This window comes from Pithys albifrons, chromosome 6, assembly GCF_047495875.1.
Source record: "Pithys albifrons albifrons isolate INPA30051 chromosome 6, PitAlb_v1, whole genome shotgun sequence".
In the NCBI taxonomy this organism is placed as follows: Eukaryota; Metazoa; Chordata; class Aves; order Passeriformes; family Thamnophilidae; genus Pithys; species Pithys albifrons.
In genome coordinates, this window is record NC_092463.1 from 45,635,741 (window position 1) to 45,648,183 (window position 12,443).

Consider the following 12,443-nt stretch of genomic DNA (forward strand, 5'->3'; position numbering starts at 1 on the left):
ACTAACCATATGACCTGAACAAAGGTGACTGAGTGAAGTCAGCTCATGAGTTGTCAAGGAAAGGTCATTTCATATAACATGGGGCCCTCCTTAACATGAAGGCCTGAGTCCCAAGAAGAGAAGAGCAGAAAATAGGTTCCAGAACCAGAATTCTCTTTCCCTTCTGACTGTGAGGTCCAGCAGCAGATCCAAAATTTTGTCTCACTTCTTTGGTGTGGAAATGCAGTCTAAAAATTACTAGGCCCACACTGGAATAAGCAATGTGGGAGATACAGCCTAATCTGAAATATACATGTTTGCAGTGGTAGGGGTTCTCAGGAAGATTGAGTGCACAACAAGTTTCATTTATAAAATATCCTACTGAACAGTAGTAACGTGGTCTCTCCCAGGCCCGGGTCTTCTCATTTTTCTGCTGCACCAAGACTGAGCCCAGCCCCCAGGCCATTGCGCATTCTCCAGAGGCACTGGGTGTATCTCACTCTGTTTCTCATTCATATTCTGGTGGGATGCTTTGGCTCTGTACCCAAGTGAATTCAAATAGCAGCATATAGCCTGACTGTTAATGAACAAAAGCCTCGCACAGTGCCTGGATTGAAGCTAGGAAAGACAGACATTATGAGAAAAGGCTTTAAATATTTCCCTTCTGCACTAACCCCAGTGCCTTATTTCTGCTCTCACAAGAAGGGCAAGTGCCAGACACTGGGGATCTACTATCATTTTGCTTTCTAATGCAAAATGTGCTGTAATATTTTGATTTAATTTCTCTGTCTATTTCTGCTTCTATTACATCCCCAAGTTTTCCCTGTATCCCTAATTGCTGACTTGTGAACATCACAATGTAAATAGCTTTTGAACCTTGTTATTTGATGCTATTACTTTCAGTACTTAGAACCTTATTTAGAGGAAATAGAGCAATTTTTAGCAAACAGCCACGATAAAAACATACCCCCTATATTGTCTATCCTATATGAAAGTTCTGACATCGTATTATAGTTAGAGACCTGATACATGTGAACAAACTGTATGACTTCAGTTTAGACTTCACTATTCTGACATTTAAATATTCTCATGGAGCAACTGTATAGAGTTGAGCTGGCTTCCAAAGATCATGATGCAAAACTTGAGATGAAGTGAGGGGGACTTCATGTGATTAGGCACTTGCTGATTCATTGAAGCAGGGCTAGGCACTAACAAAACACAACATCCAAGTAAATCATACTCAGGGTGCACAGATATGCAGTCTGACTGTGTGTTCTTGTTCCCCAAGATTTTCCATGCTGAGCCTGGAATTTGACTATATGTGCCAGTATGACTATGTGGAGGTCCGTGATGGGGACAATTTGGACAGTCGAATAATAAAGAAATTCTGTGGAAATGAGAGGCCACCTCCAATCCAAAGCACTGGGTCTTCACTCCATGTCCTCTTCCAATCCGATGGATCCAAGAACTTTGATGGATTTCATGCTGTCTTTGAAGAAATTACAGGTAAAATATTCCAAAAGTGGAACATGCCACTCATTCTCATTAATTCAACTTCACTAATCTTTTTCCCTGTTTTGCTTCATTAAAAACTTCCATGCTGTGTTGCTAACAGCAACTTACATAAAGCCAGTGTAGGGAAGATTCAAAAGCTGTCAGATAGTATGTGAATGTGAGGCTCTTCTAAAAAATATTTCATTCCTTCTGCTTGTGTGAAGAATGAGCACAACAGCCAGCAGAGAAAAGCTGCTGTTTTGCATGACTGTTTTGTTTCAATCGAAGAATTAAGAGCACAGAAGGAAATAGAGAAAGGGGCATGTGTATCTGCAATGGCAGAATTGCTCAATGCTGTATTGCAGGAGCAGAGTCAAAGTCTCAACTGGCAAAAACTTGATACATAGTTTGCTTAGTAAAAATGCCCTGATGGAACTTTTCTGTTGGCTCATGAACAATTAGAGCTTTAAAAAAAAGTGTGTACAAAGGACAGATTATTTTTCTTAAGAAAAAAAATAAAAGAAGAGGCGTTTCCCATTCTGTGATGATGTCACTGTTATGAATGACAGAAGCAGGACTCCAGAATTACTGGGTTTGTTACTATTCAGGGCTTGAGTCCCCTACATTTCTTTCCATAGTTTCTTTCTGACTACAAAAGAGCATTAAAAGTGTATCTGGCTCCTCATTTTACCATTACATTTGCAGCAGCCTCTGTGTTTTTTCTGGGTCTTCCTTGTTTAGCTATGTAGGGAATTTTGGTCAAATATATCCACAGTACTCCTGGCACAGAAGGTTAATCAGACTGTGCTGCTTTGCCACAGATAAACCCTGCAGAATCTGTGACTCACCATAACTTGCCTTCTGCACACCCTGGTGACCCACATTTCATGAGGTCATCCTCCATATATCTGGCTCAGGAAATTTAGTTAGTTTATATAACCCTTATATAAATACACAAACTTACAGTGGATCAAATCTTAACAATAAACAGAGGTGTAACTAGCAATCTGAAATGTGCATACTAAGGGATGCAGCACCTAGGCCATTTCTTATCCTGTCCAGCTCCTAAAATGTCACCTTTGCTACCTATTGGTAACATAGCGGGAGCAGATAGCTATTGATAGTTTGCATGGGCTTACAGCAGGAGAGGTGATAGAGAACAAATGAGTGTGGTGTGGGCTATGTTGCATAAGGGCTGCCTACACTCAAGGAACTAACATTTTCCATATGGTGCAAGCTGAATTGATTCTGCTTTCTCTGCCCAGCAGGGAACAGTTGGTATTCGAATATGGTTGAGCACTTTATTTCCGCCCCATTTTTAGTGGTAATTATTCTGAGGCTGCGAGGCTGCAAGCGTAGTAATCCACACAGAGCACGTTGTAAAGGGCTTCTTGGAGTTTGTGAGGAGGTCTTATTGTGCATTTTATTATGAGGCTGTTCTGGTCTAATGTGTAGCTGCAGTGAAAGGCTTTTCAAACACTTTTTATGTGAAGCATTAACCTGGCAAGCAGGACCATTTAAGGGAAGAATACAGTGTTCATGGGGCAGCATAGAATTGAAAGCGGGGGCAGCACAGGATCAAAATCTCTGGCAGCACATCGAAACCTGAAGCATTTCCCCTGAAATTTCTGTCCGTGCACTGCACTGTGGAAGAGCCAAGGTCCCCAGAACAGATTTCACAGGACTCACTAGAGCAATTCCCTATGCTGCAGGTGAGAGCAGCAGCAGCATAGGTGTTTACAGGGTATGGACCAGGCCATCGAGGTTACGGAATGTCCCCAGCACCTTCGTGGAGTAGGGGAGAGGACTGAAGAAGCATCTTGTGGTGTCAAAAATTAATTCCTTGAATTCCTTCTCTTTCTGGCTTCCCTTTCTGTGAGCTCTGTATTGACTTAGAAGTCATAACTTGCTGAAACAGGGACACTGACTGCACAGAGGTCACTGGTTCAACTGCTAGAAAAGTTTTGATTGTTACAAAATAAGCAGAGCCTGTATCTCCTTTAGGAAAGTTCACTGCATGTGTAGTTATTAAAGAATGAAACCACACAACCTTCTGTACTGCCTAGTCTGGAGGCAGGCGCTAGGTCCCATCCCATGCCAAGTGTGAAATGGGAACCAGTAACTGGCATGAGTCACTAGAAGTCACTCAACAGAATTCAAATGAGAAGCATGGGGCGCCAGATGGGGAGCCATCGGGATCTCTTAAGGATTAGACATATGCTGGATTCGGTTAGATGAAAGCATGTTTCAATGACACTTTGCTTTCTGCACCCCCAAGCTAGTGATCTTTGACACAACACAATGACTTTAACCTTTTGTAGTATTGTCCCTTGCCTTGTTTTTTGACTTAATCCAGGAAATCAAAACTCCTTAAAAAAGAAAACATATTTAGTGCTCTAGAATATCAGACATTTTCAAGGACAGTGCCTGACAGTACCTGAACTTATCCTCATCCACTTCACAGGCTTACTTTTCCAGAATCGTGACACAAAGCTGGGGCAAAGACAAAGTTGAAAATTCACTACCTTCAAACTAGAGATGACAAGAGTCTGTACAGATTTTTTTGCTTCTCTTTCCCTTTCTCAGTGATATTTTACATTACTTGGATACAGTAAAATTGCCAGATATATATTTTCTTTTAACAAATTAATTACTGTCTTTAGCCAGGCCTTAGTCTTCAAAGAGATCTGGAAGATATTCATTGTCCAGCATGTATGAATTGCTCTTACATCACCACATGAAATCTCTGGAGAAATCCATATGTGGCATCTATATATTTCTTGTCTCATGCCATCTGGATATAAGAAGCTTCTCTGAGAGAAGCTGCTCTGAGGTTGGTCCATATGGTGACAGAGTGACAGATCCTGGCACAAAGGGGTTTTTCCTGAGGTGGGAGACGCCTGAGCAGTTCTCGTAGGAGGTGCTGAGGAGACCTGCAAGTTTCCAGAACAACTACCCCTCTATACCCCACCATGCCTATGCAGAGCAGCCTGGGGAGTGTGAGTGGCCGAGGTGTGTGCCGCAGGTCATGCGATACTTGGGTGTCAGGGAGGGCAAGGTCCTGCTGTAGTTCCAGAGCTGAGCCCGGTTGGTGGTCAGCACCCTCTCAGGATGAGCCCAGCCATGGTATCCACTCAGCAGGGAGCTATGACCTCTGGACACACAAGAAAGGAGGTGGTGACCCAGGCAGATCTTCCATAAAAACATGACTGTAGGGAGGGCCAGAGACTGTCTTTTTCACTCAGTCATCACTGGCAGCCTCTTTTCCTACACTTCTCAGAGATGGACCACAAGACGGGGATTGGGGAAGCAAAGTCCCTACCACTCTAAGAAAAGATTAGGGCTGTGACCTCCTAAGTAACCTGAACATACCATAAGTCTATGGGACCTGATGACGTGCATCCCAGAATCCTGGAGGAATTGGCTGATATAGTTGCCAAGTCAATTTTCATGATATTTGACAAGTCATGGCAGTCAGGTGAAGACCCAGGTGACTGAAAAAGGGGAAAGAATGCACCCATTTTTGAAAAAGGGATAGAAAGGAGGATCCCAGGAACTACCAAATTATTTGCCTCATCTCACCATCTGGGAATATCATGAAGCAGATGTTCCTGGGAGCTATGTTAAGGCACATGTAGGACAGGGAGATGATTTGAGGCAACCAGCATGTCTTCACCAAGGACAAATCCTGCCTGACCAACCTAGTGACTTTCTACAATGGAGTGACTATATCAATGGGCAAGGGAAGGGCTATAGATTTCATATCTCCAGACTTCTGCAAGACCTTTGGCATGGCGACAACATCCTTTTCTCTAAATTGGAAAGTTACGGATTTGATGGATGGACGGTTCAGTAGATGAGCAATTGGTTGGATGGTCAGATCCAGAAAGTAGTGATCAACATATCAGTCTTGATGGACATCAGTGACAAATGGTATTCCTCAGGGACCATACTGGGACCAGTGTTATTTAATGTCTTCATCAGTGCCATAGACAAAGGGTTAGAGTGCACGCTCAGCAAGTCTGAAGATGACACCAAGCTGAGTAGTGTGATTGACATGCCTGACGGACAGGATGCCACCCAGAGGGACCTGGACAAGCTCAAGAAGTGGGCCCATGTGAACCTCATGAGGTTCAAAAAGGCTGGGATATGAGCTTGTTGAAAGTAGCCCTGACAAGAAGGACTTAAGAATACTGTTGGATGAAAAGGTGGACATGAGCTGTCAATATGCATTTGCAGCCCAGAAAGTTAACCATGTACTGGGCTGCACCAAAATGAACAGGAGCAGGTTGAGAGAGGTGATTCTGCCCCTCTGCTTGGCTCTGGTGAGATCTCTCCTGAAGTGTTACATCTAGTTCTGGGGTCCTCATCACAGGATGACCTGTGGAGCAAGTCCAGAAGAGGGCTGCAAAGATTCTCAGTGGGCTGGAGTACCTCTCTAATGAAGAAAGGCTGAAACAATTTCAGTGTTCAGCCTGGAGAAGAGAAGACTCTGGGGAGATCTTATTGCAGCCTCTCAGACCGTAAAAGGGGCTTATAACAGAGATGGGGACAGACAGTTGCAATAGGATAAGGGGTAATCGATGTAAGCTAAAAGAGGGTAGATTTAGATTAGATATAAGGAAGAATTTTTTTACAATGAGGGTGGCACAACACTGGAACAGGTTGCCCAGAAAGGTGGTAGATGTCACATCCCTGAAAACATTCAAGGTCAGACTGGATAGAGGACTGTACAACCTGGTGTGGTTGAAGATGTACCTAAAGGGGGTTGGACTAGATGACCTTTACAGATATCTTCCAAGCCAAACTATTGTATGAGTCTATGATTCTATGACTGCTTCAAGTGAAGTATCTGCAAGGAAGACTGCTGATTTTGGACTGCAACAGAGTGAATGTTTTAAAGTGGGAATACACGACCTCACCATAGGACCCCCAGAGTGGGTTGCTTGTGGTTGCAACACTGAACAACTGGTACAAGCATTTGTATTTCTGTTATAGACAAAGTAATCATGGAAGGACAAAGATGATCTGTAAAAGAATTGGAATGTAGAACTTTCTAGTGTTCCAAGTTTAATGTGTGAATCATCAAGCATGCTTGGATAATTAATTCTTTCAAGGTAGCAAGGAATATATTTTGTAGTCAATGTGAGCTGAAACTGAACACAACTTCTGGTATGGATCCAGATGTGAACTTTGCTGCAGAGTCCTTGTTTTGTTAAGATGAACTTGAAGCAGGGCATCAGACCTGAAATCCTCAGGTATTGGAGTTACTTGAATTTTAAACTAGACCTAAATCCTGAAATTTTGGGTCTACTTTGTCTCCACTAAACACCACACTCAATTTGGAAAATAAGTGGAAAGGATTGTTTTGCTGCTTGAGAAGGGGCTGGGCTTTGGTCAGTGAGGGGTGAGCAACTGTGCTGTGCATAGGTTTTTTTCTTTCAGGTGATATTTCTCTATCTCTCTCCCTTTCAATATAATTCTTATTATTACTGTTGTTAATATATTTTATTTTGTCTCAGCTATTAAGCTGTTCTTATCTCAGCCAGACACCTCCCTACCAGAGGTGGTGGCGTGAGTGGCTGCATGGTACTCAGCAGCCAGGTGGGGTTAAAAACCATGGCAGTTCTACTCACTCACCTCCCCTTAGAGCAGGCACCAAAAAAAAAGTGTGTTATCACACAGTGGAATTTGCTGATATTAAATGCACAGTTACACATTCTGATATTGATTTATGCCAGCATGTACAGTTTGATGTGTATCACTGCTAGATTTGTTGCATGCAAGAGCTTCCCCAGAAGATTTAGGATCATCATGGCCATTTAAAGCTTCCTGAAACCAAAACCCAAGAAGTACTCCTCAGGGACAAAGCAACTCCCAAAGTCTAGAATTACAAGATCCAAGACCCAAAACCCCCACCAGAACCATGGATTCCAGAACTTATCCTTAAACTCTAGAATGAATAGTAGGAGAAATGTAGGTTGCTATTAAACTTCTTTAATTTAGGCTAAGCTCTAAATATTATTTGAGCTTCGTGTAAATTATTTTTCTTCCACAAACCTTTCTTACCACTTGACTATAGCTAAAGGAAAATGGTAAAAGTAGTGAATGCTGGGAAAATTGCCACTCATCCCTATTAGACTCCTTCTCTAGAGTGTAAGAGCACAAAACTTTTTGACATGCATCAGGCCGTTTATTGTGTCTTCCTAACTTTTAACCATGTAGTTTACCCAAAAACACTACTACTATGAGGGAAACCAGATAGGTCCCCCATCCTATGAGAGACCATGAATGTTCTTGTTTTTCTTTTATAGCTTGTTCTTCATCTCCATGTCTTCATGATGGAACGTGCATTCTAGACAAAAGCAGTACCTACAAATGTGCCTGTCTGGCTGGCTATACAGGGAATCGCTGTGAAAACTGTGAGTACAGGCACTGTATGTGTGACCAGCCTCCAGGGTTGTCACTGACACAGGCCATTAATTGTTAGGAGTGTCATTGATATATAGATTAGGTCAGTCATAGTGCCAGAGAATACACTGAGCTTCCTGTGGCATTTTTTAAGACATTGTGCTTGGAGATTTGCACTGAGTCATTTTGTAGCTTTATGTCTGTATGTACAAAGGTAAAACAGAATTGAAGCTGGCAAACAGCACGCAAGAAATCTTGTAATGGATTAGCCTTATCAGGCAGATGTATACCTGCCTGCTGTTTTCCACTGTGTGGATCAGCTGTGCTCTGCTAAAACCACGTACCCCAGCTGAGCCCTGTGCTTGATGCTCTAGCCAGAGTCAGTCATGAGAAATTTGTCTGTCCTTGTAACCACCAGAAAGGTAGAATTCTGACACCATGAATGACAGAGTTTTGGGATCAAAACAAATGAAAAAGGGTAGGTTCTGTCTGTATCTGTGTTAGTAATCCTCACTGTACCTATAGTCATACACCTGTTTTTGTCCTGCCAAGTGAATTGTAAAATAACTGGGTTCAAATCAATTGTCTGTTCCAGTGATTTACTTCAATGCATGAGCACATGTCTTCATCTAACACGGCTTGAAAGGGCAAGAAGGAGTAAGAATTGTGCAGTATAAGCCAGAAAAGGCTATATCATCTGTACTAACTGAAAGGAGCATTCTACAATATTTAAAGTCCCCTGAGCTAGAGCTCCAGCTGACCCAAGAGGATTTCAGTGACAGTGGTGAAATCTACTTGAGATCATATTTGGTCCAAGACAGAAAACATGCCTTACTGTGTCTTGCTGTGGCATTATGCTGGTCACATGACATACAATGCCTCACCTGCTAGCAGAGTTCTCAACTCTATGTCAGAGTTGCCAATATAGACCAAACCTCACTACTTCAAAATCTTTTCCTCACATATACCATTGTCAGGAGTGGGTTTATCTCCTGGAATGTCTTTTATTTCATTAGAGGAGTTAAATCATAGTGACATGATACCTCCTGTCATGGATCATTTTGACATAAAAGACCTCTTGATTTCTACGGATCCAGAATTAGCTCATAAGGCTTGATTTCACTCCCAGCAGTTCAGAGGAGAGGTAGTTTTGTATTTTCTGGAAGTCTGAAAAAATTTTGTTTCTGAACAGCATGCCTCATTTTGCCAGATTGCAGAGATTCCTGGTATGTGTTCCATAGGGAGGAGGTTACTGAAAATGGAAGGTTCCTGACCTCAGGACTAAAAGTGGCTGGCTCTTCCGCTAACAGCCTCTTTCCTGAGAGTAATTGTTTAGCAAGTCATTTAGGGACTGAAAACTCTTTACAACTGCTCAGTGAGATTAGTTCTGTTCCTGTCTTTATAACAGAGTTCTTTTTTTTTTTTTTTAAAAGGAAAGATTCCTGTCTGGTTCAGAACGAACCTATATTTCAGATTAATTACATTTCCAGCAAACCTCTACCCTAGTTTTGGCAGGCTCCACACTAGTCAAGGCAAGGAACAAAAGCTCATATTCTTTTACCGATTTTCTTTCGTAATTCCAGTGTAGAAATGTCACCCATATAACACACATAGCAAACAAGGGACACAGTAAAAAAAAAAAATAGGATGAGACTTCTGTCATTGTAAACAAAGAAGGGTACAAGTAGTAACAGGATGAAAGGGAGGAGACACTTAAAAATATATATGGTAAGACTTTTAACTGGATAGGAAACCTATAGTTTAATTAATGAAAGAACAATTTATGTGGATCAAATTCTTGCCTTTTGCTTATGCTAGGAAAGATTGTTTTCCAGCACCTTTATTGCTGCTTTCCATAACACAAATAAAGGCTGACTTTTTTTGTTGTATGTGAATAGTAAACCTTACAGTAGGAAATCGTCATGGCAATTCTCTTTTCTCCAACTTGGAATAATTTTTTTTGTAAGATATTTCCTTCAGTTTTACCAAAAGGTATCCTAAGTATTTTCCACTGTACAGGGGAGACAATTCAGAAAATTAAAATTTGATCTATTTTTTTTAAGAACAAAAGGAAGAACTGGGAAAAAATATCTGCGACTGTAATTCTTTAAAAATTAGTCATGTGGTTTCCTGAACAGCATTTCAGTCTAAATGTTAAAGAGAGATTGTGTCATGCTCAGAATCTTCTGTCTTTCAGCAATAGTGCTGTCTTATGAGGTGGACCCAAGGGAAATAAATTTATTTTTGCAGAAAACAGTCATAAAATAATCACTTTTGGAACACTGAATATGTCTTTGGGCACTGTAAGACTGATATTTTCAGTCTGGTTTTCTTGGAGCAAGTCCGGTGCAATCCCATAAAAGTTAATGTATGAAAATAGGTATGAGACAGAAGAAAATTAGAGTCCCATAATGTTAAGTGCATGTAGGAGCTTTGAGATGGTGCAACAGGAGGTACCAGAGTGATACAAGGGTTTTAAAGAAATCCAAGGAATATAATTCAGATGGAGACTAGGGGTTATCTCATTGAGGAATAAGGCCAAATTAAACAAATTTATCAATGGATATTTCAGGACAGAATCAGAAATTTTTTAGGTCCCTTACCATCCCAATTCAGCTGTGTCTTTTTGTCTGTTACTAAGTTTAGTTTTAAAGATGTGGGAATCACTACTGGGATTGTTATTGAAATTACCTTAATGAGATAAACCACAAGGAACCTATTTTTAATTCTGTTAAACTGAATTCCACTTATTTAACAGGATGGGCAACACTGGTCCAGCTGCTTTCCTGGGGTAATATTTAATCCTAGTTGTTCTGTGACTTGCAATTTGCAATATTAATAAAATAATCCAAGGTACAGGTTACTTATAACTAGCAATCTCTTTCCTCTTCTACTATAGCAGTCAGCAAATGAACTTTCTGTTTACAATTTGATGGACTAATGCAGTGACTTAAAGGCTTCAACAGCATGAAGTCAAATATAGGCATGTATCTTTCTAACAGCTGCTAATATATTTCAGTCAGTCTTGTTTCAGGGCAAGAAATATGTCTAATATAAATATGTCTGATTTCAGTCCAGATACTGTTAAAAAAACCAATAAACAATATGAAATTGGAAAACATATGCTAACCTTCTTTCTTTTGACCTAAAACACAATAAAGACAAGACCTAAGAACAGCAAAAAAAACCTTCTTACAGATAAGCATGCTTTGCTATCATGATACAGTAAGTAGAGAAAATTAATTCCTATTTTAAATACCTGGGCTACTTTCTGGCCTTAAACTAAATTTGCAGTATACCTACATGCCCTTCCCTATGACCCCTTAGCCATGGTGACATGACTGAGGTTGCACTCAGCCTTTTGTCTTTGATCACTGTGGATTTTAATGCAGTCAGAGGCATTAAAAAAACACAAAGTCAGATAATCTTGTTCTCTTAGCCTGCAATACCCTGGGACAGAACAGCAACTTGCTCAAAAGATGCAGGGGAAAAGTAACAAGCTGACTAGTGCACATCCTGCATGCTAAAAGCCATCCACTCCAGGATCAGACTGTCAATGACTCTGTACAGCATGACAGCTACTTGTTCAACTCAAAATAAGGAAGGTCTTTTCCAAAATCTCTATGTTGAATTTTCCTGCTGAAGATGCAGCTGTAGAGAGATGGTATTGCTAGTACCCTGTAGCAAATGCTCCTGCCCTCTGCTTGCCCTCCTCCTAGGACAGTGTGTTCTGACTCAAGTCCTCCCAGGGCTTACTGGCCCAAAAGTAAAAGACCTTGACCTCATCCTGCCCAGAAATTTCCTGTTACCTTTCTTTCAAACAAAGCCAGGCAAACTAGAGTTCCTACACACATAAGAAGAGCTTTGCTGAATGGGAAATTCAGGGCTGATTTCCATTTTTATTCTGTTTCTAGCTTCTGTCTGCCAAGTAGAAGAGGTTTGTTCTGCATCCTAATGAAGAGTCTAATCCAATTGACTAAACTGTATAAACTCCTTGCTGTAGCCTTTGATGTTGCTAGAGCAGGCCTTAGTATGTTCCAACAGCCCTCTGAATATAACTTTCAGGCCCTTCCCCAACACTTATATAATCCACTTGCATCCTTCCTGGCCCCATAGAACTATGACTTGAGCTGGTTCTTAGGGATGTGCTCACCCTTAACAGAGTGACTGATACTTAAGACAAGGAGAAAACATTAACATCCCACCACCACACTACACCACACCCCCTCTTCTGCTATGGGAGAAATGAGCCCAGCTGTTAGTGGTTGGCATAAGCTAGACAGAGTTTTAAGCCTGGCAGAGCCTAGGATGAGGCACTAGGGAAAGGCTCTGGACATTAAACCTTGTTTTCTTGCCTAAGCATGGTCATGTAATGGCAGCCTTTTTTTTCTAATTTTGCCAGAAAGGTTCTCAGTAATAGATTTCAAGAAGTGTTATTATCTATGTGTATAATCACTGGTTATATACTGGGCCATTTGCAGTCCACATGTGTCAGATTATGGCTATGCTGCATGATTACAGTGGAGAGTTTCAGGTATAGCCAAATACCCAAGTCCTTT

General features: G+C 41.2%; 1 protein-coding gene across 2 annotated transcripts in view; it reads left to right on the forward strand.

The window, feature by feature from the left end:
- PAMR1 (peptidase domain containing associated with muscle regeneration 1) overlaps positions 1-12,443 on the forward strand; it is a 57,246-nt gene that overhangs the window by 19,563 nt on the left and 25,240 nt on the right. For both annotated transcript variants that reach the window (XM_071559468.1, XM_071559469.1), the window contains exons 5-6: positions 1,268-1,485; positions 7,788-7,895. In XM_071559468.1, the coding sequence (XP_071415569.1) occupies positions 1,268-1,485; positions 7,788-7,895 (326 nt within the window). The remainder of the gene's footprint in view (positions 1-1,267; positions 1,486-7,787; positions 7,896-12,443) is intronic.